Source organism: Chenopodium album, chromosome 24 (genome assembly GCF_948465745.1).
Source record: "Chenopodium album chromosome 24, dcCheAlbu1.1, whole genome shotgun sequence".
In the NCBI taxonomy this organism is placed as follows: domain Eukaryota; kingdom Viridiplantae; phylum Streptophyta; class Magnoliopsida; order Caryophyllales; family Amaranthaceae; genus Chenopodium; species Chenopodium album.
The window spans coordinates 12836899-12864355 of NC_137857.1; the positions used below are offsets into that span (position 1 = coordinate 12836899).

At 34.1% G+C, this 27457-nt stretch overlaps 1 protein-coding gene across 2 annotated transcripts; it reads right to left on the reverse strand.

Annotated features, from left to right (window-relative positions):
- Positions 1–300: 300 nt before the first annotated feature.
- LOC145611171 (nudix hydrolase 3-like) lies at positions 301–27073 on the reverse strand. 2 transcript variants are annotated; one of them, XM_081666450.1, is made up of 21 exons: positions 26818–27073; positions 25613–25792; positions 25311–25388; positions 22972–23068; positions 19770–19903; positions 19232–19316; positions 18254–18340; positions 14806–14912; positions 11391–11562; positions 10253–10488; positions 10077–10158; positions 9400–9465; positions 6884–6961; positions 4844–4939; positions 4402–4508; positions 4083–4251; positions 2523–2606; positions 1795–1889; positions 1630–1720; positions 1394–1540; positions 301–802 (listed from the first exon to the last, which is right to left on the reverse strand). In XM_081666450.1, exons 1-21 carry the CDS (start codon positions 26895–26897, stop codon positions 740–742), a joined length of 2334 nt encoding a protein of 777 aa, XP_081522576.1. In that variant the 5' UTR covers positions 26898–27073; the 3' UTR covers positions 301–739. The 2 variants fall into 2 exon arrangements, with proteins under 2 accessions (XP_081522576.1, XP_081522579.1); XM_081666453.1 differs by lacking the exon at positions 19232–19316 and having other exon boundaries at positions 18254–18335.
- Between the last annotated feature and the right edge of the window lie 384 nt (positions 27074–27457).

Below are 27457 nucleotides of genomic sequence, written 5' to 3' on the forward strand. Positions count from 1 at the left end.
GTACAATTGTTGACGCTAATTTTTCAGTTAAGGTCTCTTTGAACAAGTAGCCATCGAGTGCGACTCTACTAGTCTCGAGTACAACTCCACAAATCTCGAATTCAATATTTCTTCTTATATTTAAATGTATTGTATTTGTGCTGGTTCATTGTACTCCCGAAATCATGAATAGTAAATCATTTTTGTCCTTTGAGTTGGGATCATGGTTTTCACCTTATTGATCGTGACGGAAGAGTTTCTTAAATCTTAAAATTAACACATTAAACTGACCATGAAACTTGTAAAACAAAGCAAGCCAACTTTTTATTGCAACTTATATTAGATAATTATTTTTTAACATCAACAATGTTATAGGATAATTTTAGGTCCTTAACAAATGACTACGGATATAGCCAACAGCGTAAAGCCATAGCATTATTGTTGGCTTAGAATAAATATGCAGGCAAATCAATCAAACCAAAACCAATATCCAAGCAGTCATATTCAACCCCTATAAGAAACCATGACTCAGTTCCACTCCATAATCTCGAGTTCATAGAATATAACGATCTATGTATAATCTGATATCGGAGGGAAAACATAGCAGCAACAAATTACCACAATTGTAAAGCATGATGGCACTTCAAGCGTTGCAGAAATCTGGTACCAGAGAGAAAATGTAGCAGCAACATTTTACTACAGTTGTAAAGCATGAGACTTCAAGAATTGCAGCATATATTCAACAAATTTCTAGCATGTTTCAGGGCCTTCCATGCAATAATTGGTTTGCGGTGGTAAATGTTGGAGTTATGTCAACTGGTACCTGTAACACATCCAAGATCAAGTGTTAGTGATGAAAGAAGGTTAATAATAGAAGCTTAAAAAAGGGGTATCTGTCGACAACTATTTTTATAATACAGAATAACAGCTCTTACAACTTCACAAGTAATTTCCAATCATACAAAGATACTGGTATATATTATTCAAAACATTTGAATAAACTCCTTTTATAGATTATTGATGCTGATGGAATTTTTGAATGGACAATCAACATCAGACTTAGAAAACGAAAAAACATGGTATATCAGAGACTCTGCAACAAAACATGTCGGTTCTTAAGAATCAGTAATCAGCCTATCTGTTAAATTTTTGAGAGAATATGAAATGGGCCTAGGTAACCCGAACAAGGAGGAGGAGAGTTAGGTCCACAAACAAGGCTTTGGAGCTTCCATACTAAAACCAATTGGCAATAGTACGAGGTACTCCTCTACCTTATAAAGTGGAACATTCTCTCCTCTTTCTCCAATGTGAGACACTCACAAGTGACCTACAATGGGTTTCAACACTATCCAATTTCTAAAAGATAGGATACGTGTCCTCATTTGCCCTTACACTAAGTTTTGAACATTCATACCTCCGCACTTTCTAACTTGTCTAAAGCAAGTCTCAATGGATTGGTTATTTTGCAGTACTTCTCAAGAAGTGAACTGGCAGCAATTTTGTCACCAGTAGCTTGTATAGTTAATATCTGTCTACACAAGCTCTCAACAGCATCTTCAACCTTAAATGAACAAAGCAAAAAACCAAAAAATCTATTAGATTTATTCAATGAACAACGGACACTAAATATATTAAATATGAGCATCAAACCTTGTCAAAATCAACGCTAAACCTCCCATCAGGATGCAAAATAAATGCTTCTTTCTCAAATAACCAATTAAACTGCAACGCTTGCCCCTTACTGAAAACAAGGCCAGCATAAACTAAGAATATGGAAGAAAAGTGGAAATGAAAACAACACAGTAATTTGCTTACCCATGGGCTTCATCTAACCCAAAGCGTACGGAGCGAAAGCATCCCGCAAGAAAGGAAACATACATTGATTTGCACAAACTTGACGGAAGTAGATTCTATCACAAGGCAGAAGAATAAATTGAGATTGACAAAACTAATACTTCGTATAAAATAAATTTGAGCGAGAACTTTGCATAGGAATAATTAGAGATTGACAAAACTAAAGAGAATGCATTCTGCAGGCACTAACTATACCATGATTCAAAAAGATATGAACTTCATGGATGCTAATTGACTATAAGAGTTCTTTAACACGTGTAAGTCAAATATGATATCTTGAGTTTCAATTGACTTGAAAATAATACTCCTTTTGATCTATTATAACAAACTCGGCAATATTCACCATAATTAAAAAGTGCCATAAATATTGTTAAAGTTTGATTCGAGTGGTGCCTTGTTATCAAAATTGTAACATGATAATGTTTGCGTTCATGTAAACAAGTAACAATTTATGATGCATTGCTATCGTAAACTAACTTATATTTTGTACCTTTTTTTTTCCCCCTTTTGAGGTGGTTCAAATTCTTCAATATTTAAATGATGTCAAGATTTCTCAAAAAGATGTGGATCACTAGAGAAAACTAGGGTGAAAAGTAATTCTACGAAAAGAAGAGCAGTAAGAAAGTTAAGTAGCATCAAGAAACCTCACAATTTTCAAAAGTGCTAAAGAAGCATTCATGATCACTAACCTGACTGATAAAAAAATTTAGTGCCCAAAGGCCTACTATATCAGCTTTTGCTTCTTCTAATGCGGAGTGCAGTTCTTGAAGCTCCTGTTTTACAAGTAAATTGTTTACATTCTATCAAGAGCTCACAAGCAAGCAATAATTAACAGCCTCCATAACGTCAAACTGTTTTGAAAGATAAAAAGCAATATGAATATAGGAGCATGAAGATTTTGAGCAGGGAAGGGAAATGGTAACTCATTTTAAAGCATCATAAGAGAATTACATCGCATCTACCATAAAAGAAAATTCGGATATCCGAAATTTTCGGGGTCGGAGAAATTGCAATCCGAATCCGCTCCGAATTTTCGAATCGGATATCCGGATTTTTGGATCGAATAATCGGATTTACGGATCGGATATCCGGATTTTCGGATCGGGTAGTTATGATTTTCAGACAAATCCGTATCCGATCCGAAAACCCGAATTTGTTTTCGGATATCCGATCCGAAATATCCGAAAACCTTAAAATCGGATCGGATATTTGAAACCGGATATTTGGATCGAATATTTCGGATCAGATTTTTTTGAACACCCCTAATGGTAACATATCAACTAAATAAATAGTACTCTAATTATGATTGAGACTGCCCTAATGAGCATACTATAGCATTGTCCTATAAAGTGAGTAATTACACTAACGGCATAATGTTGAATGATGATATGCATATAAAAACAAAGATAAATTGTAATTCTCATATAGGGCGAAAACCTGTCATACACCGAATCATTTAAGGCCATGGTTAAAAGTTTAAAACGTGTTTATGAGTGTAAACAAAAATTTTAAAATAATACTCCCTTTGTTTGTTTTTTTTTTTTTTTTTTTTTAAGTTACACTTGGGTTTGCACATTATCGAGGCACAACTTTGACCATCTATATCATTAATTAGAGAATAGTAAAAATTATGAAAAAATTAATTTTTAAAAGTAGACATTATAACAAATCCAACAACATATTATAGAATCATATTTATATACTATATATTAGTAAAAAAATTAAGTCAATGATGACATGTGAATAGTGTAAAATCTAAAGTGTAACTTAAAAAAAATTACGGAGGGAGTATCAAGCAAGAGTTAGGCTCTAACAGTGGAGAGGGGAAAAAAGGACTTGTAACTCAAAGAAGCAACCAGCAAAAGATTTTGCCCTCAAAGGTGTTACAACAAAAGTGTATTTAAGTCCATATACCAAAGACGAGTACTAAAATCATCATTTTCGTGTTAAAAGCTAATGCTGAAAGCTATGATGCAGATGCAATGAAAATGGTTAATGTTTTGTTCCCTAATCTTTTTTAGTTTTAGTCTTAGTTCAGTAATTTTAATTCTTCACCAAATAAATAGTGCTTACTCAAATGTAATTATTTATCTCACTTTACAAAGCCAGTGTAGTAAAATGTGATTATTTTGCAAATAGCTCTTCAAACATTTTTAGTCTTCTAAGTTCTTAATGTTTTATTCATGGAATAAGACTGTTCATTCAAACAAACAATAGTTATTAAAAATGGAAAGCCTCGGTAGACTTACCAATCTCACTGTTGACTTCCGACCATCTGGAAGCACTATGCTATGAGGGCCAATTCCATGACAGCACTCATGACATATTGTATGAGTGAAGAATGAATCAAAGTCAACAAGCTCTTGCTGCTCCTTTGATATGCATCCCTCAGCTATTGGAAAAAGAATATGCTTGAACCTGGTCCAGTCATGTCACGGTAGATATTTAGAAAGCATAACAATAACAATAGCAATAACAATAAGTAAAGATAGCAATGCCAACAGTGATAGAAATTAAAAAATAAAACAAAATAAACACTGCAGTCAAGAAAAAGAAAACTTGACTTACTTTGCCTCTGAGACATTTTTAAGCATCACCATTGAAGTACCGCGATCTTTCACAATGTGTTCATCATTTGGTAAGTTAAATGCAACTGTTTGAGGTCCCTTCACATCCTGAAGTAACACTGACATCTTAAAGCGCTTCTTCTCCAATCAAGATAATCAAATATTATAGCAGAAACAGCACCCTCTAAATTCATCTTATAGTTGAAATTATTCTGTAGATGCATCTTACTCCTCTTGCACTACTTCATCTAAAATCTTGTTTAATGCAAAGTACAAGCAAGGGTGTATATAATACTAAGATTTGGAACATTTGTTATAACAATTAGGAGAGTATGCAATAACTTGCAATAGCATAAAAACCGCATGGAAGCGATGAAATAGGTATACATAATCAACAGATTAAGCCAATCATAGATGTACGTTTTCATGGTTAAAGAGCATACCCCAGCATTGTAAAGAAGCTGGATGACACGAATTGGAGCAGCTGTGACATCTTTGGATTTGAATGTGTCTTTCATTGGAAGATTCTGCTCCAAAACCTGATGAAAAAAAAAATTAAATAAAAAAAAAAAAAGAAGAAGTAAGTTAACAACAACAAATCAACTAATTTCAATCATTTCTCACAATGAGTATGAGTAGGCCAGGGATAAATGATTGAACAACTTGATAGCACCATTATTAACTTGACGAAAAATCACTGACCTCTATACATATGTAACAAAATTTACAACTTACTACCTGTTGATTAACAACACCTTTCCAGTTAATGAATAATCTCACATGCATGCACACATACGCGTGCACACATACACACACAGTTAACTTTTCAGCGGCATTTAGGGTCTTATTTGCATAAGTTATCATTATTGAGCCTTATTGTGCTCTAATTGTGTTTTTCTTACTATTTCAAAGTCATTTGGATACTTTAGAGTTTTTGAAGGATTTGGTCCAGTTATAATCGGGTTATTCATGTTGAAGAAGTATAAGTCGGAAAATTTAATATTCAGATCTTACTTGCATTAGTGCTTGGATATAATAAGAAGGGTTTGCAGATCATAGCACAAGCTAGGTAGTCAATACATCCTCAAGGCAAGGTCATCTGTCAAGCCCATGGAACAACTGCTGAGTAGCTTTGGCACAAGCCACAAAACATTTGCGTGGGGCACTAAATTTCCACCTGCCACAGCACTCATCGAAGGCTCCGCCCAAGTTACCAGCCAGCAGGCATAAATTTTCCTGCACATTCGCTCGTCGCTATCTTGGTGTGCTGACTTTGATGCACTTCTCGCTGCACATAGCACTCATCATTGCACACTGCACTTGCATGCACTACTACTCATCCAAGTTTAGTGAGCTGTTGATTAGACTCTTTCACAATGACTAATTTTTATTGAAAGGTCTGAACTTTATTTAAGTACTTATCTATATATTTAAAGTCACTGTAAATACTCAAATAGTGTTGTGGTGAACTGATTTTCTGGGTTGATAATTCTGATTTAATGTTGCTAATAAATAAAAATTAAAGCTTGAATATTGATTGAAATCAGAAAAAGGTTTACAAAGGATAGGTTTAATAGCTTAAGGCTATCAATCTTCAATAGTGAGTTTAGCTCACAACTCTCCAATATGGCTTTAGGCCATGACTCTCTCTAGGTTTCCCTAACAAATTTCTGCCTACCCATTTCCTTCCCTTCCCTCTCTTTTATACTAAGGACTATTAACCCTAATAAACTAATATTACTAGAATACCTATACTACCCCTCCAAGTTAGTCTATTACAAGTGTTTTATTACCTAAATATTAATTATATACAAATTGTTTCAAATGCATAGGATTGATCAACAAGAATTGTCTCAAATGCATTGGAGTGATCAATACGAATTGTTTTTAGTACATAGAATTATTCATCCAATTATCAATTTTTCTGCAATAGTTTGCAATAATTGGGAAAATATAGATAGGCCTTAGGATCAACACGTAATTGATAATTCTCTTCTAACAACACCGTGCATTTGGGCTAAACTCATCATCGATCATCGATCATACGAGAGTCAAATCAAGTTGATTTTCAGCTTGAAGGTAAAACGGTAAAACAAAAGATTTAAATAAAAAGGTACTTTAGAAACAATTCTACTGCCACTGTTTATTTCAAAAGGTAATTTGGACAAACATACGTTTCAAAAAATAAGTCACACTATAATTGCATATCAATTGATAACAAGGAGAATCAATGTAAGTAAGATTAAATGCTTACACTCATTTTCAATGCAATTTCAACATAAATTAACAAAATTTCCTTTGCATTTAGTGGCCAACCCCACTTATGGGATTAAGGCTTTGATTGAATGATTGATTGATTTAGTGGCCAGCACGTGCAGTTTAGGGAAAGGGAGGATGTAATAGGCTTTAATTCATATTATAAACAAATTATTGAAACTCTTTTATATTAAAGGCAGCAATCATCCTAGAATAAATCAACATACCAATAAATTATCACCAAAAAGTTTAAGTTTAGCTGTAGCATCATCATCTCGAACTCCAATAAATGCTTCAAATGTAGCCTGCAACATTAAGAAAAATCATCAGCAAGCTAGCCTTCTAGGATGCATGATAGCTTAAATCAAATGAACTTTATACAAAGAAAAGCAAAAACTAAATTAGTGAACTTTTAGAACAAATGGCAGGACAGGGCTATGGGCAATTACTTCAACTTGATGCTCTGACTTGGATACGAGAGTCAGACATGAGTATGGATCGAAAAACAAGGAAAAAAAATCCTGCCTATAAGAAATGGGAACAAGTTTACTAGTGTCCATATATACATTGTAGGTAAAGGCGTACATCATCACCAATAATTATTTTTATAATAAATTTTGTAGTTAATGTAATATTTAAATACTTAGATTATGTATATGTAAGAAGGAAAGTACTAACTGTCTTCATCAAGAGCTCAAATGACAATTCCAAGCAACATAAACTTCAAAACTTTGCACTTATAATATCATCTTGCAAATTGCAGAATTTAAGCATGGCACAAGATGATTGCCTAGAGACCTTAGTTTTCAAATTTATCATAATTTTGCAGCAAAAGGAAGAAAAGAGTTCAGCAGAAATCTAAAATGCTAACTGGAAATATGAGTCCTCTCAAAGCTAGTGAGAAAAAAAATAGCTAGACAATCTCATTTCACAAGTTCCCACCACCGGAACACATTACTACAAAAACCTTCATGAAAACCTTATATATTATATAAACAAGTTCTAACAAAATTTGAAGTTTGAACCACTATTACCTGGATGTAAAATCCGTTATGCTGGAAGATAATTTATCATAATTCACAACTCATAGTGATATGACTTTTTAGTTGACTAACTTATACCATGTTGATTAAATGTACACCAAGTAAAAGAAAAAAATAATTATGCAAAGCGTCAAGCTCTGGCTGCAGAAATAGTATCATTTTCCCATTAAATAAATGAGATCAATCAAACTTTTACCTACACTTTTCACATTGTATCAAGGAGTCAAAAGAAGTAGAAAAAGAGAACATAAAATAGAGTGAGCTGTGAAGTAGTAAATCCGACTTCAAAAGTCCCAACTCCCATGTGACAACATTCATTGGTCATACCAAGTGCTTACCTTGCCCTCCTGATAAGAGCCTCAACAAATAACATCTTAGTAAAAAAGGATTTTCCATTTCGTATCATTGTACTTTGGACTTTTCCATTTGATACCCAATTGTTATTTTTATTCCGCATGATACCATTGTTATTTTGGATTATTCTCCACCATAAAATCACTTTAAATAAAACATTAATTTAGGGAAATTGTGGTCTTTTTTTTTCTTTTTAATTTCAACTTCAAAATTTGATCCATAAAGGTCGTAATGACCTCCAAAACTTTAACTGGACTTTTTTTTTTACGCGAAACAAATCGAAAATGCAAATTTGAGACAATTTTCTTGCACGTAAATCGAGGCATTTTTAAGTGTTTTTTTTTGCTAATTTCGACCTCAAATTTGAACCATAAGGGCTTAAACATCCTCTTAAAACCTTAACTGAGCAATTTGTATGGCACCAAAATCAAAGAATACAAAACAATTTAACAGAATGTTATGGTAGAGAATAAATTAGAAGTATAGTTGTACGGGTACCATGTGGAATCAAAGAGGAAATTGGGTACCAAATGGAAAAGCCCAAAGTATAATGGTAACAAATGAAATTCCCTAAAGAAAATTACACTATCAGTTCACATGTCTAGGATTAACCATTTAAACCCTAGATAACTGCTTCATTTCTCCTAACACATATATGCCAACAATGGACACGAGTTGACAAAATATTTGGTATGGCAATTTGGCCGTACCACATTGCATGCTGATTTTGCATGCAAATGGACTGTAATCTAGTATTTGCAAACAAAAAACGAGATTTGCTGGGGTGGGGATTGGGGAGTGAATTCGGTAACATTATTTTGAACAAAAAAAGTCCAACAGTATACTGGAAGAAGATTAAATGCTTGAGTTGGTTAATGTATAAGAATTTTAAAGCATGATGCAAGAGTCACTAAAAATCATGATGCATCAACATCTCAGACCAAGCTGAGCAATAAAGCCTAGTAAACTAGTCTAGCATTCTACCGAGTGAAGTTTTTTCATCAAGACAAAACAGAGGACAGATCACAATCATGAATTCAAGAACACTATAAGATACATCCATATCTTATAGCTCCTAAGCCTTCTTTAGCGAGAAGCAATTTTTCACCATATTAACCATTTTTATATTGAAACTACTACCTCCGTTACAGGTTATGTGCAACGAGTAGACATTTTTCCTCTCTACTTTATGTCAAATCGTTGCACATAATCTGTAACGGAGGTAGTAGCATAAAAAGAAGTTCCATATGAAAATTTCACTACCCAGAATCATTTAATTTCAAGATACGCTACCCAAGTTTTGGTCAGAATCTCCCTGAAAACCATTACCATGCAATATAACATACCTTGTATCCAAAAAGTGCATCTTCATAAGTTTCATATGGTCCTATGGTTACATCCAGCTTTGAATCCTACAAAATTGGGGCAAATAAATTAATATAAAAAGTTGGAAATGCAACATTCTAAAATTTGCATAGCTTATTTCAACATTAATACACAAGATCTATAATAATAATACGTTGAGAGATAATTTTTGCATTCAACATGTTGAGAGATGTTTAACATTAGAAATCACTTTCAAAACCACAGGTTTGCTCAGCAACTGACTGAAACCACAAAATAGTCTGCTTTTTTTTTTTTTTTTTTTTTTTTTTTTTTTTTTTTTTTTGACAGGGAAATAGTCAGCTCATTAGTCATTACTAACAGACACAAAAAGGCTCCCAAACCAAAAAGCGCTACAAGATTATTACATCATAAATATAGTTTTCACTTTCAATTTACTTTTATCATATAGATTAAAGGAGCCGACCCCACTTATGGGAGTATGGCTTTGATTGATTGATTGATTGATTGATATAGATTAAAGGGACATAAATATTAGCATTGAAACGGAAAGTAATAATTTCGGTATAATATTGTCATTATGATTTCCAAGGAAATCGCTAGATAAAACCAGTGTGAACCAAACTTTTTAAGATATTTAGTACAACAAATTTGTTATTAGAGGATATAAATCACAGACCAATTCCATCCAGGCTATGTCAGAATCATAGTAGTCATTCGAAAGGAATGCATCAGCCTTACTGTGCAGCAGCTTCTTTAAGCTACAATCAAGCAACACAAATCAAAGAATTCAAATAAATAAGATGAAATAAATTTAAGTAATGAAAATCCGAAAGCATACGGACAAGACTTCACCTAGGAAAGTTAGTTAGTTCCGCTGCTTTATGCAGCAATTCTGAAGCTTTTGTGAGGTAAGACCTATACTCTTGAGAAAATGGGACACAGTAAAGATCATGGATAGATTGATCAGGATTGCCCCCATCAGTTGGGGTATCTGAACTGACTCCACTGTGTCTTTTTATGACATTAAAGAAGCCCATCGCTTCTTGTTTTTCATCCTCAGAAAGACTATTTTTCCATAATTCAAATTCCTGGAGAGAAAGTATATTAACATAAATTCTTTTGCATGGAAAATGACAAGCAATTTAACCAAAGCTTATGATCAATATAGCTTTTATAATTTAAATCAAACAGAGCCAGACATAAAATAGAGCATCTGAAACAACCAAACTAGATACTGCTACCGCTTTAAGAAAATTGCTGAGGGAAAATGTATTTACAACTATTACAAGAAAGAAACAAGTTGATTACTCAGGAAAGGGAAGACAACTTTACCAATTTCTCCAATTAACAGGACTTAAAAATTAGTAGGTTCCTTGAATCCTTTAAATGGCATCTCTTTCTCAATCATCTACATAAATTGCACTCACAAATCTCTTATTACTTTGGCTTTGGCCACCTTTATTTGGTAGTAAAAGGTAAAAACTCTATTTAGTAATAAAAGGTAGATAATAGGGTCAAGGACTAGGGGGGGGCTGGCAGAGGCCCGGCCCCTATAGCCCAAACCCGCAGCCCATATTTTTATTAATTGGCCCCTTGCAGTTATTTAGTATATATACTAATGATTTGATATAAATGTTGTTGAAATTCTGGTGGCTTAGTGGTAAGTGGGCTTACAATAACTCCTCTAGGTCTAAGGTTCGACCCTACTTAGTGTAATTATTATAAAAATCCAAATTCTGGTGGCTTAGTGGTACTTAGTATAAAATTTTTACATTAAAGTCTTGACTGTTGTTTAGCTTTTTTACATTAAAGTCTTGGCTGCTATTTTCCCTCTCTGACTAGCTAATTTACTTGCTATTTTCATACTAGTCTCTAGCACACATCCATCCCCTTTTCCATTGATGACGTCTATGCAAGGCCTCAAAGAAGGAAAAGGCAATTGCATCATATTTATGCATTTAAAAAAGATGATCAAAAGATGATCGTGTACCAGTTTGTCCATATCTGAAGGATAAAAATTTGCACCAGGTGGCTTTGCTAGAGGAAATGCAGCTTTATACTCAAGTCCTTTCCAGCCAGACACTGGTTTTGTGGCATGAGAATGCAATATAATTGCAGAATCAGCCGTACTTAGATATGCCTGGTTTTCATCTAGGCAAGACCTGTAATCAAACAATAATGAGAAACATATTTTCCATGTAATTGGATTGTCATGTAGATGAATATGTAGATGAATATGCAGACTCTTGCACATGTAACACAGTGATCAGTCACTAGTAACAGACAGATTCACTTTCAAGTAGCACATTAGTCATAAGTTAACAGGAATAACAGTAAAAAGACCCACAAATCATAGGATTGTTTAAATGCTCACTTTATGAGTTACTAAAAATTTACTTTGAGTTACTCCCTTTGTTTTCCTAATTTCTATTTCAAGATCTGCTCACTTTATCCTCATATGTTATTTGCCCCTCATTCTATCCTCTTTTACTGTCTATTACTCCACAACAGGGGATCCAGTTGAGCTTTTCTTCCCTAAAAGAACCTAAAAAGGAGCAAATGTGGTCCCTGTTTCCTACTCTCCTTGGTTACAGTAGCTGAGTCAAACTTAGAAAAATTGAAGAACTAATATGGATTACTAAACAGTTTATTATAGTTAGATAATTTAATCCGAACTTTATTAATGGTTGATTATAGTCATAGAAATAGTTACACCATTACAAACAAAACCATTCCTCTCGGGCCAAATGCTCCACAGGATCACCATCACTACATTTCTCCTAAATAACTTCTTTTCTTTCACCTCACCAAACTTAACAAACCAGATCTATAGCCAGTCTTGTATATTGGAAGGATAAACCTAAATCTCTTCAAACACCATAAAGAGTCTTCTCCAAAGATAGTTTGCAAACTCACAATGAAGGAAAACTTGTGAGAAAGACTCACAGTTAGCTCGGCAAAGTCAGCAATTTCCACTGAGATAGTCAACCTCGGTCTCCGTTACTGGAGCATATCATAGGTTATTATAATGGTAACATTTAAAAACAAAAAAAACTACTAAGCAGCCCATATGTAATAGAGTAGTAAGCCAACCCATCAACTATTTTGCCCAAATATTGTTTTTGTAAATGTTCTCGGGATAATTTCCCATAAAACTAAAACAGCAATATTATCATATCTCCCACTTTCTCATTACACTCAATACTGACCTAAAAAATTTCATTTTTTTTTTAATTGTTAATGTGTTTAGAAACAACTTTAGCAGATTTGTTGAATTTTTAATAGAATTACCGAATCACTAATTATTTAAGTGAATCTGTTGTCAACAACATCAAAGCTTAAAACCCAACAATGGAGCCGGATACAGGAATCAAGATTTCATACCTAATGGTCATAAACCATGATCCTTTCCCTCCATTCCCTTCTTTCAAGTTCAATGTGCTCATCTAAATCCATTTCTCCATATGCTTCTAAGATCTTCCTTGACCTATTATAAGACTCATGATCCCACCTTTCTACTTTTTTTATGTGTGCTTCTTCATGTTTTCGTTTCACATGCCCAAACCAGCATAACTGGTTGTCCCTTATTATATTTGAATTGACTTCAGCTTTCTCCAGAATATATGCATTCCTAATTTATGCTTTACGGTGTTCCAAAACATCCATCTCGCAACTTCCATGTTTTGAGCATGGCCCTTTCTGGAACCCAACAATCAAACATATATGACAGCGTAGTATTTTACTTTAATGCCATGGGTATGACAATTTGCAATATACCCCAGTTGCAGCTCTCCATTTGGTCCATCCAGATTTAACAATCTGGACATCTAGCTCAATATCTCCATTCTTATGTAAAATCAATCCAGAATACCTAAAACACTTGCTCTTGGACAACTCCCTACAGCCCATAGTTAAGTAGCTACATCCCTGCCAGACTCCCTTGCAGCAGTAAATCGACATTCCATGAACCTGGTTTTACTCTAACTCAATCTAACGTCTAAACCAGTGAGATCATCTCCATAGCTCCATTTTAACATGCACCCCGATTATAGTCTTGACTATTTTCAAATAGCATGGTACCTCATCCTAGATAGACCTTGTAACTTCGTCCAAAAAATATAGCAAAGTGAAAAGGATTATTGTCGACCCTTGAGGGAGTCCAATCGTAATAGGGAAATCCTTTGTTACTCCACTACAAGTCCTAACATTTGTGTTCACATCTCGATAGATATCTTTAATTAGGTCAGTATTTTTATCCAGAATGATTCAACCCTTTACCTTGTCATAAGCGTTTTCGCAATCCAATGAAATTTATTCAAATCCTTCCTTCTCAGCACTATTTTTGCACCCATGAAATACATTAACAGATATTTAATACTTGACTAGATAAACAACAATTTTTAGAAATGTATTTGGGAGGGCACTTTACTTGGAACTAGGGGTGGAAATGAACATAATTTGGCCCAAATCCGATAAGATCCCAAGCAAAAAAAAAAAAATGTTCCAAATCCAAAATTAGAAAGTCCAAGTCTAGATCCGATAATTAAAATCTAGATCCAACATATAAGATATCTTGCAATTTTTAAATTCTTTATGTCATATATATACAAACTAATAATTGTTTTACTTAGTACTTTTCTTTAGGCATGTTTGCCAATGGATGATTTCAATTATCAATATCTTTAATCATCAAAATTAAGATATAATATAAATTTTATATTTGGAAAATATACATTTAGAAATTTATCAATAGCCCACATAACTATGTTTTTTTCTAAGTATAAACCACACAAGGAAGTCAAAAAAGATATGTGAATAGTGCCCAAAGTCAAACTTGTCAACTAATACAAAAAGGAGGAAGTAAAAGCAAAGGAAACCTAAAACACACTATACTCTTATCAGTCGCCACCCGCCTTCGCAATTCAAGAGATCTCTCAGTCATCTTAACAATTGTATTGTAAAATTTGGATGAATTAAGAACCTTTTAACTTTAATTGTATTAGAAAATGTCAGTTTAAATGTATACTCCTTTGTTATAAAATTTACATTGTCTATTAATAAAAATGCAAATGTAATATTCGTCTTATGTGTTCAACTTTTGGATCATTGATCCACCTTACTTTTCAGACTCAAGGGATGATCTGTGTTTGATGGTCTAGAATCTGTTAATTGAGTGAATGTTGATACTAGAAAATGAAATTAAAAAAAATTGGCACGGATTTGGAGGTAGTAGGGTTGGACTCGAATTGCATTCAGATAAGGACTAAAATCTGAAGATAGAAAATAGCACCAAGTATTCTGAATTGCCATTCCTACTTGCAAGTTAAATCATTTTCAGCACTGTTTGAGATATATAATTTGAAGTTAGTTTCTTCTACAGCAATATCACAAACACTGGTGCTTACCATGGACTTTTATTAATAGCAAAGTACTTCCATTTCAACTTATTTAAGGGAGAGGTATCAGCATGCTCCTTCAACCAATCTCGCAAAGCCGGATTGCTAGCACAAACCTGTATAAAATAAACAAAGGACACAAACATCTCAGCACAGATAAATCATAGTAGAAAATTATGAAACATTTGTATTGCTTAAAAGAAAAAGAAAAAAGGAAAAAAAAATAGCTACAGTCTGATTTTGCATGTCCAAGTTTTTTGCTAATGTATAAACTAAAGAAAATATATAAGATAAATCAAGCACTTCTGAACTCTCATGCTTAAACCAATACTTAAAGGCATAAAGTCCAACACATTGGTGAGAAATAAACTGCTCATGATTAAGAAAGCCAAGACGGGGGATACAATTCACAATGCAGTTCACTGTTTAACAATCTGGCAGATATATGGTTCAACTCTTCCAATAATGAGGAATTACACGCACTCCACTCAGCTGAATAAGTTAAGTAATGTGAGCAATTAGTAAATTATCTTTTCCTGTTGTTTATTATTCAGAAGAAGATGAGGCTAGACTCTAGACAAGGAAAAAGACATAAACCAGAGAAGAATATATATATATAACAAAGCTAATACAATATTTCATTCAAATTTTATTTAGATTACGAAAAATAATAGGAAATTAGGAAGCAAGACATCATTGTTAACAATATAATTACAGATAGCCTACAGTGACGGAAAGAAAACCACCAATTTCCAGTTTATCTCTTTGATTGACAAAGTTTGTCAATCTAAGGGTACTCTTGGTTTTTCACTCATTAAATACAGGGACCATTTCGTCAAATCAGTGTGATGACATGTTCATAGTGCCATGTTGCTGCTGAGTGCGCAGTCCACGTCATAACACAGGTATTACACAGATGATACCAGAAAGTTAACGCTCATGTACTCCGTCATTCAACCTCAATCTGGGGTTAACTCAGCTCCACTCCCACCTCTACCTTACTCGCCGCTTGGTTTCCTAACTACGCTATTTTCGAATATTGTAAGCTAATGTATCATTAATCGTTGGAGCATCGTTGTCCAAAGCTCCAAAATAAAATCCCCCAAATTCCCTCCTCCGAAAAACTCAACTCTCTTTCTCCAATCTCCATTGAAACAGGAAAAGCTCGAGCATTCTTTTTTTTTTTAAAGAAAAAAAAGGAAATCTTGATCAACCTATCGTTTCTAAGATTGGATATTGATTGTATATGGGAATCATTCATCTGGGTAAAAGGAGGCGTGCAATGGACGAAGATAGTGTTGATGATATCAACTTAGAAGATGATTCATTAAGTGATGACTTAATTGTTGTTTAAATTATCCATACATTACTGATTTCTGTGATTCAGTTAAATATACGGCAAGTAATAGAATTGTTCTTGTACTCAGTAAGTGATGAGTTCATAATTATACTATAGTAAGCTATTTTGTTTATTTGAATTTCAATTAGTAATTTACAGTGTTGATTAATTATACAATTGTTATTTTTTTTGAGGGGGATACAATTGTTATTTAATGCACTAATTGATGACTTAAATGTGTGACTCAATTGATAGCAATTTTGTTAATTTGAATTTCAATTAGATATGTTGTTCGTACTTACCATGTTGCCGACGTTAACGGCGTTAACCTAACTTGTTGCCGACTTTATAATGTCGCTTGTCTAGGTGTTCAATTTCACATGCCTACATGTCCACTTACTAATCTGACTCATCAATGTGTAAGCTCAATTGCTGAGATGGCAAAATAGATTGACAAACTTTGTCAATCAAAGAGATAAACTGGGCAGGCCCCAAAGAAAACCACTTAATTCATAGTAAATCCTTCAAAAGCTTCTCATTCCTAATCATCCAAAAACTATAAGACCAACCTATTCCTTCAAAAGCTTCACATTCCTAAACATCCCAAAAATATAAGACCAACCTAACACATTCATAATGTCAACAGATCATTTTCAGAACTAAAAGGTGGCTCAAACTCATTGACTCAACAGTTTCAGAGGTGGACTCTTTTGATTTTAAAACACAACACTCCAGCTTCCTATAAGAAAACTATAAAACTGCCTGTTTTTTTCTTCTTCTTTTTTTTTTTTTTTAATGTACCCACTTCTACTATATTTTATTTTTGGCAAATGTTTTCCATCTAGCTCTTCTTACCCACACCATTTACACCTTTCCATCACTCTCTCTTACTTATTCCACCTTTTATTACATTCACCCGCCATTTTTCTTAATCGCTCTTACTTTATCAAATCTTTCCAACACCTACTCTTTTTCCAGAAAGAAGAGTCTATAGTATATGGACACATAAAAATAGGGGGGTGGGAAGTAATTTCAATCTAAATCCTTTTGAGGAAAAAGTTCCCCGACTTTTTTAATCACAGTCAAATCCTTAATCTTAAATTTCCAATGGGATAGGGTCGGTTGCATAAATCATAGAATTTAACTCCTGCAGTCATTGACAGAATCCTCTTATCCATTCTATTTATCAATAATTATATGCTCTTGTAGATAGGTGTGTCCACTATTTAAAAAAAACAACAAAATCCAAAACAATCCAAACTAAATGAATTTGGATTGGATTATTGTTTTTAAATCATGTTGAATCAGATTCGGATTGATGGGATTCATATTCAAACATGCCGAAATAACTAAACTGCTTTTTGGGTCATAATTTTAAGTTTTACAAATATAACTCCTATCTCTTAATATTATTTCTTTGAAATGAAATATGGTGAACCATTAGAAACAAAGAAATGTGGTGGCAGTAAGGTTTCATCATTTTCAAAACTAACACTAATTGTAAACTAACTTTGACCTTGAAGTGCATAAGATACTAATCTATGAAGTGTGCCCTTCCAAGAATTTCATCATAAATTATCAGCATATCAGCAACAGGAGAAGCTCAATTTTCCTTCTTAGAATATTCACCAGGCACTGTTATGGTATTGAATAGCTCACAAGATAACCTTACCTTAAGCAAATACTACAAATAACAGTCACTAGTTGATGATATGTCACTGTCTAAATTTCACAAGATGTTAAGAATAAGATTGCCCAACTATTTTATATTTTAGCCTTTGCCGGTATACCGTATACGGCAATGAAAAATTCAAGACAAGAAATGAAAATCCTTCAATTCTTCCCACAACCCTCATAATTACTGAAATTAGTAAAACAAGGATTTATATACACGCAAAAACTTCATTTCTCTCCATATCTCACACTCTCGCAAACATTTTAATAGGATATAGGATGTCACTGTTTGAATTAGTAAAATACTTCACAGCCACTTCCAAACAAATCAAGAAAAGTATATTTGAGGAATATATGATTTAAAAGGTCACCGGAAAAACCAGCATTCCACACAAGCAAAGTCATCTAAGAAGCTTGTACAAGCATATGTTTAAAATTTTGAACCTGCAGGTGAAATATATCATCCATTATCATCGCAGCTTTAAGAACCAACACAAGGGCTTCTTTATCAGAGTCATTAATCCCACTAAGCTGCATCAAAAAAAAAAAAAAAAGTTGGTCAGCCTTAGGCCTCACCATGGTATCTCAAAGTTCGACACAACAAAAATATCAAATATGAACACAGAAAATTCTATCAAGTTGTGCTATAGAATACGTATTTCTATTTTTTATACAGAGAAAAATTGATAACTACAAACATCATTCAGGAACAAGGTGAACCTCACCAAACCATATCCATCCTGAATTCCTGAGTGAGAAATTATCCAAGAAAATTCCCACTAGATGTGGTATAAATCAAGAGCAGCAATATGCAAGCAATCTTATCTTTTTTATACATGAATTTTAAAGACGAAGAAGAATTCATGACAGATTAAAGAAGAAACTACAAAGGAGTACCAGCAGTTATTAATAAGCTGAGAAGCCATCTAAATAGAAAATCACCCATGAGTTACATAGAGTTGAACCCATAGAGACACAAGATACACTACTCTCCATTGTAATTTTTCAAGACAATTATTTGTAATCACTCCATTCCTGAAAGCTCGACTCGCTTACTATAGACTCTTGCTACTAGGAATTTGTGGTAAAAGTAAGTTGGTGTAAGAAAAAAGTTAATAAAGTAAGAGAAAAGGGGTAAAAAGGTGGGCGGTGTAAGAAAAAGATGAATGAAGTAAGTGAGAGTAAGAAGATGTATATAGAGTATGGTATGAGGGGTAAGGTTGTAAAAGAAGTTATCCAAATTTGGGATTTAGTAGAAGTGGATCGAACTCTTTGAAACGGCTCAAATTGAAAAGCGACTCAAACTTCAGAGGCAGTGGTATAATTGTGCATATAAAGCTCATTTTTATAGGGAACCAAAGAGTGAAACCATCACAATAATTTCATGACTAAATATGCAATCAGATTATCAAGAAAATGTACATCCTCTGCACCAAGGGGAATAGGCGCATAACGATTGAGTTTCCTTTGAAGAGCTAAACTCCGTTCTTCCATATTCTCTTTGTACCTTCAGGGTCAGATAAAATTAGAATTGACAATCATATCAAGAAGAATATACTATAAAAATGTTCATACTATTTACTTGTTTAGTGGAATCATCTGCACATACCCATAGCAAGAAAAAAGAAATCACATGCATAAAAGACCAAGAAAAGCAGATACGAGCATTGCAATTATTGAATTCATATAATGGTTCCTTTCTAATGATATATGAAAGCTAGTAATTATGCACAAGCAACTAAATCAAACTTTTTGGCTGTGCCAAGGGGTTTCCAGTGAACAAGAGAGATCTCAATGGTGGTGAGGTGAATAAAAAATCTCAGCACCACATCTTGCACTTAGTTTCCAGAAGGGAAAAATTCCCGGCAGCAAATATATATAAAGCACGATCGATGAAAATAACCCAAACAAGAGAAAAATATGAAAATAAGCAGGTTAAGCAGAAAGAAAGTCAAATTACCTTTGTGCAATATAGTTAAAGAGCTCCCCGTATTGACCATTTACATCATAAGGGACATAGTCAGGATCATCTTTCGCCAGCAAACTTTTGTATTCATCACAAGAAATATATTTGACAGCTGATACTTCTGATTCCTAAGAGAAGTTGTTAGCCAATATCAGTACAAAGCATCATGTAGCTGAGAAGAAATTAAACAAATTTAGCAGTAGTATTCCTATAAATGAATCAGTGAGTATCACTTGGAAGCCGTGTCCCCAAGTAATCATTCCTAAGAAGTGTGAAGTGATACAACTCATTAAAATATTCTAATAGGCTAATAGCAGAATTCTATTGATATTAAATCTTATAAACTTACCGGTATTAATAACAATTACACTTTTTTTGAAAAGATTCTCTAGTGAGTATTGAGCTTTAAAGGCAAGATATAGAATTCAGATTCAACCTTAAAAATACTCTTTTATGACAAATTGGTGGCAATAAGGTGCCACCCATCAAAATCCAGTCATTGACAATATATATCAGAATTGTGTTCTTTTCTCTTTCCTTTTCCTCCCTATTTTTCATCATTTTTTCATCTCTCCTCGAAACACGGGAGAGGTATAATTAAATACTTCGGTTTTTTTTTGTTCTACCCGCTTTCTATTTTGAGGAATTTTTTTATTCGAACCATTTCGACTTTGTTTTATTTTTTACCATCTTACCCTCCTTAAAAAGATGGAGGTTACGGAAATGCGCATGTTAAGGTGGATGTGCGGGAACACTATGAGAGATAGAATCAAAATTGAGGTTATTCGCAAGAAAGTAGGGGTGGCAAGCATTGTAGACAAACTAAGGGAAAATCGTCTGCGTTGGTTTGGACATGTAAGATGGAGACCCGAGGGTGCACAGGTACGAAGAGTGGAAGAGTGGAATCATGGAGGGGTTAAACGAGGGAGAGGGAGACCGAAAATGACTTGGTTGAAAAGAGTTAGGAAGGATATGACATATATGGATTTGCATGAGGATGAGGCATTGGATTGTAAAGGATGGAAGAGGAAGAGTTTTATCAATGATTACACAAAATAATCACCTTTGGTTCATGTAGCCGACCCACTTATGGGATTAAGGCTTTGATTGATTGATTGATTGATTTCCCTCCTTAACTCCATAAAATTTACACATTACCACTCTCTTTCTTACTTCATCTGCTTTTTCTTACACAAAAAACCGATCGAGTAAAGTAATATAGTCCCACGAAATACTCCCTTCATCATAGAATGGAGTTCTAATATTGACTTTGTGATCTTTGTAATTGATTTTTGACCATTCGTAAAATATAGAAATTGAAAAAATAATAAAAAGAATAAAAAAACAAAAACACAAAATAAAAAAGGGGAACAAAATAAAAAGATGTCCAATAATTTCTTATAAAGACAATCTAGACAAATATAGTCGCACATTTAATGTAAAGATAGCTTCAGATTATTATTAGTCAAAATCCAAGAACATTGACTATTATTTGAAAAGGTCAGCTCAAGAAAAAGGACTAATATATTTACAGCTTACAACAAAGCCTTAGTCCCAAAATGATTTGGGGTTGGCTAACATGAATCGCTATAAGGAGCTATCCAATATAGAAAAAGGAACTTAATAAGATAATTAGTGGAAAGAGTTTATAAAAGGTGTGTAAGCGAGAAAAAATAAAGAACATCCAAGTAAAAATTAAGAGAACTTTAAAATAGAACCAAGAATAAAATTCAAGAAAGTTTTAAGGAAAAACTTATGGGAATAATCCCACCTTTTGAGCGTCGGAGATTAATAATCCCACCTTTAGGATTCTTTTTAATAATCTCACCTTTGATGTCAATCCGCTCAAAATAGTCCCAACTAGTCAAGTAACCTATTATAACCTATTAAAAAAAATAAAAATAAAATAAAATTAAAATTTGAAAAAAGTTAAATGTTTTGTTTAAAGAAAAAAAAATTCAAAAAACAAGCCACCAGCTACCCCGTCTCCCCGCCACCGTCGTCACCACGCCGCTCCGGCCAGCCATCCCCATCCTCAACTCCAATGCCGACTTCGCTACCAACCCCCCTTAAACCAGTCGGCGTCGGCCCGTCGCAAGCGAGTTTCCCTGTCCCCCATTTCAACCATCCCCATCCCCCGATCCCAGCCCTCCCCGTCCCCCGTCCCTTTAGAGGTCGCTCCAACCTTCCCTGTCCCCAATTCCCGGCGCGCCGATCTCCCCTGTCCCCCATCCGCGCCGCCCTCCCCTGACCTCGATTCAGGCCGATTTTGTGGGTTTTCAATTTTTCAAAGGTGGTTTTGGATTTGGTTTTCGAAGGTGGTTTTGGGGATGGTTTGGCTGGGGTGGGATCCTGGTCGGTTCCTGGGGCGGTGGGAACTCGGTCGGTTTCCGGGTGAGTTGGTGGTTCTAAGGTCTGGGGGTTTCTGGGTGAGTTGGTGGTTCTAAGGTCTGGGTTTAGGTGGTGGTGGGGATGGTGGTGACTGTGGTGTAGCTTAGGTGGTGTTGTTTATTTTTTATTTTTTTTAATTATTATTTTTTTTAATTTTGGACAAATCAAATTGTGACACATGTAAAATTAATTAAATAAAAAAAATTACCTCTTCAACCGGTAACTCACCGGGGACTATTTTGAGCGGATTGACATCAAAGGTGGGATTATTAAAAAGAATCCCAAAGGTGGGATTATTAATCTCCGACGCTCAAAAGGTGGGATTATTCCCATCAATTTTTCCAAGTTTTAAAGAAGTGGTAAAAACGTGTGACTAAAAAACATAAAGGTTTGAGAAAACTTTAGCAAAGGAAATCAATAAAATTCATAAAACACCAACTGGGTAAAATGCTAAGATAAAATAAACAAAGTAATATATATAACTATGACACGTCGTTGATGTGAATTATCTCCCTCATCCCAAAGCACTCATATCACTCTCAATCACCCTCTTCCAAGTTTTCTTAGGTCTTCCCCTACCCCTCGTTATCCCAACACTTTGCAACTCTTCAAGCCTCCTTACCAGAGCCTCACTTGGTCTTCTTCTTACATGGCCAAACCACCTTAAGTGATTCTCCCTCATCTTGTACTCAATCAATGTAACCCCTATTTTCTTCCTTATAAATTTACAACTTAATATATAAAATAAAACAAAATGTCATATTTAAGCAAGGTGACACATTATGAATGCCTAGTGCAACTTTACCTGAAGAGAAAATGCCTCCAAAGGGATAGGAGCTATGGTGGTCACCAAATAAACATCATTATACTCATTATTGATATAATTTCCATCATTAATGATGCTGCATTAAAAAAGCAAACTTGGTAAACAAAAGAATAAACCAATAGCCTTCAGATGTGAAAAATTGAGCAAATCAACACATCATGTATAGGATCAAACTGCTCGACAATTCTCTTCTGTTAAAAGAAAAGAGGAGGATAGAACTGCAGCCAGAAAGGGAATACAATGGATCCAGAACAGAAAGACACCATCAAGGGGAATAACAATTTAATCAAACTAAAACTAAGTTTACTAATTCAGTCCTTAACAGAACAGAAACACTCGAAAAGCTGCAAAGATAGGTGCATCGTGCATGTAAACAACCAATTAGGAGAAGATTTTCAAAGCATCCTTGATCAAAATCCTATATTCCTGTTATTGAGGAGAAATACAGACATAGAAAGGCTTCTCTCCATAATACATCATACGTAAGCCTAATCGTCTGGGACAACCCCTCCCCCCCCCCCCCCCCCTCCCCTTTATACAAGCAAGTGAGCAAATTACAGAATAAACAGTTTTTGGCAGAATGTCCCAACCATCTATTAAGCTCCCCTCCCACTCCTAACATGGAAAATAAAATAAAAACGTAAATAAATAAATAAATTCACACTTTGAACCAGTTATTCATAATGATTTAAGAATTCATGTAAAAGTTATTCACTCAACCTTAGATAAGAAAGCAGAGAGAGAAATGACACGGTGTTTTAAGAGAAGAATTTGGTGAGCCATCGTACTAGCATCAGTAGTGACAAGTACATCAACTAAAACTGAAGAGCTGCAAAGAAGGCACCCAAAGATGACAAAGTAGAATGAGGTTGACTGAGTCTTCATCATTTTCCCAAATATTGCATGAACCAATAAAACCTATATCCTTCTTTTAAGTACATTTATCTATCTTCCGGTCTGCCCAAAGGGGTAATAAAAATACTTTACTCATAGCCTTAAACCTCCAAACTAATCTCCACAAGGAATATGGCATTACAAAACCTTCAAACAAAATATTTTGAGTTTTGACAATAATAAACACTGCAGTTTATTCCAAGAAACATATAGATTAAGTTTCATACAAGAACCATGCTTATGGTGAGAACCTCTTTTATTGATCATGACCATCCATCACTGCCAGCAAGCACACTACTACACTAACCATTGTATCTCCTTCTCCTCCTCTTCAACAACGCCATTGAAAAACCTTAATTTTCTCTATACCCAACACCATTGATGATCTTTGATTTTCTCTCATCAAAGAGGTTCATCAATGAACCTAATTTTATATGTATGCGCTAAAGAGAAAAAGTTCATTAGTAAACCTACGTGTTAATCCATTCAATGGAAAAAGGAGGTTCATCGGTGAATTTGAATGCATTTTATCCATACTATTATAGAATTTCATTAGTAAGCTTAATTCTTTGTGTTGATCATCGATGGACCTAAGTTTATGTAACGCCGCCAAAAAAACTTAATGCTATGAAAGAGGTTCATTAGGAATTTATACTCAACACAAATCATAGTTAAGAAGTATAGGTGGTGGTATCACTAATATCATTAATGAGCCTATTCCTTAAAAATTGGACCTTCACTTATTTATAGTATCAAAACTTTAGGTGTTAAGTAACGAACCCTAAAGTTTGAAGTTACAAACCTTTAGGCCGTTGTAGAACTATTAGTCTATTGGCATTAATATTACAAAAAAAGATCACTAAAACTGTGAGAAGATGACAATTCAAGGATCGAGGTTGTAGAAGTCAATAAAATCATATAGAAGAGAGAAAGATAAGTTCAAGGGGAAAAGAATGCAACTTGTAGAGTTAAGACATGCAATTACTATTACATATATGTGAACCAGTGGATTTTGCAACATACAATGGTTGTGAAATAGTTCACACTATGGAGAAATATGTTTGGTAACTTAAGCAGTTTTTTTTAAAAAATAATAAATAGATCTAAATAAGATAAATTTACCTCCTAGGCAGCTACAGCTAATTTTATAATTACACATCCAAACGTAAACGGTAAACCCAACCAAATATATTTACTCAATCATTCAAAACTTCATAAACCATCTCTCAAATGTGGAGAACATTAGCCTGTAAAAATGAAGGAATACCAACTTTCCACCACATATATCACCCTATAGACACTGCAAACTGCCATTAGACATCATGTTTTAAGTATATCAATTTCATTTAATGTAGCTATGATTAGCCACAATGACACAAAAGCAATCATCATCGACATGACTAGAAGCAAGGTTGAGTACAAACCACTCTTGAAGAAAAACAAATAACAATTCAAATGCATCCTCGGGAAGATTGACACCTAGCTCTTCCTGAAGTTCCCTCCTGCGAGAATTTTGAGTAAATGTTAACACATGAATTGCAACGAAATGGCTGCCAAATTATCCATTTACAACTAGAAATTTATATAGGATATGATGACTAACAGAAGTGGCCAGTCAAAATCCCAATAAGGACAAATTACATGACTGGTACTTTGAATCTAAAATTTACAAGGAAATGGAAATCACTATTTATCGAATTTGTAGAAATCAGTTGACATATTTTACCTTGCTGTTATGAGGGAAGAGTCACCAGCAGATATATGACCTGCGCTGGAGATATCCCACTGGCCTGGCCATGAATCTTTACGGTCAGCACGTTTCTGAAGCAGCAGCTCGTTTGTGCTTTCAGAATAAATCCACACATGAACAGCTCGATGATAATCCCCATCTCTATGAACATCCCCCCTACACAAGTAATAAGAAATTAACCATCAAGGCAACATCCATTAAAGGATTAATACATTGTTCGTCAATAGGGGTCAATCGTTCTCAGAAAAGCAACACTAAGGCGGGTCTGTTCTCCTCAGCTTATATAATTAAGTTTAAGCAAAATAATTTGACTTAAGCAATAAAAAAGCTATGTTAAGAAAATTTCAGCAAACATAAACTAAGATGATCAAAACCCAAGTCATCACATCATAGAACAAAACCATTAGAACCAAGCAGCATTACGACAGTGAATCATTCAGTACAAACGAATGACTTACTCGAATAAAAACACGCACAAAATATATACACGTATATAACGAACTATATATATACATCTAGGTTGTGTTCTATTCACCTGATTTTTACTTATCTGAACTTATTAGACCCTATTAAAACTTATTTTAGTTGTAATTTGAACTTGGGAAACCCTTATCAAAACTTATTTTAACCTAAACTAAACTTAACTGAAATAAATGAAAGAAGGTGAACAAAACAGATCCGTACTCTCGGATGTTTGGACACAACAAAAGACAATGGCAATGCCACAGACATAAATTAGTAAACAAGACCGGTATAGTTGTTTACCGTAATGCCAAGTAACTAAACATAATGAGACACCACTAAAATTTATTATGGAGTACATAATTTTCAAGCAATTTTAGTTTGTGTCATTTTGTTGATCATGGTTGCTAATTACGAGTTCGTTTAGTTGGTAAAGTCTTGGCGATGATACCCAAAACCTTTGATTAGTTCCTAATTACAAAACTACCATATCACCAAAATATTTCATTGCAAAACCTTCCTGAAATCAAATTATAAAACAATTTGGATTCAATAATATTAATCAAAGCCAAGAATACAATATAAATAATGTGATATTGCAAATGCAGCACCATAAGAATTCAGGGTTATTGAATTAAAAACAAATGATTGGAAATTAAATAGGTATCAATTGAATTTGAGGAGAAAAAAAAAAGGGATTTGTGATAAAATTAGCTAACCTGGGTTTGCGAACTCTGGTGTTGTGGCCAGTTTTGGTAAGAACATCGAGATACTCTTGGGGTTGAGCAGGTTCATCCATGGCTTTTGCTGATGAGTTTCACAGACTGGTCACTCAGAGTAAAACAAAACAAAGTAACATGCGATTTTCAAAGAAAGAAATTCTCAAATAGACAACTCTTGCTCATTCAATCAATCAATTACACTCCCTTTGTCAAAAATCAATCAATCACACGAATATCAATTACTCCCTCCGTTCCCTGATGTTTTTTACGTTTGGAATTATGCGCGGTAATTAAGAAATTGTGTAAAGTTGAGGTATATTGGAATATTTCAATGATTGAAAGTACAAATTTATTGAAAAATATAATGTTGAGCATGTGGGGTGGAGAAATTAGAGGAGAGAGGAGAGAGAAAGTAATAATAAGTGTTGAAAAACTATTAAAATAGTACAAAAAGTACAATAGCACATGGAAAAGTAAGGACTTTTGAGTAAAAAAATTGTAAAACAAGGGTAATTTAGTCCAAAATTTATGACCAAAATAGGAAAGATACTAAATGTAAAGAATAAAAAGGAACACCCTAAATGGAAACGTAAAAAACATTTAGGAACGGAGGGAGTAGTATTATATACTCCTGGAG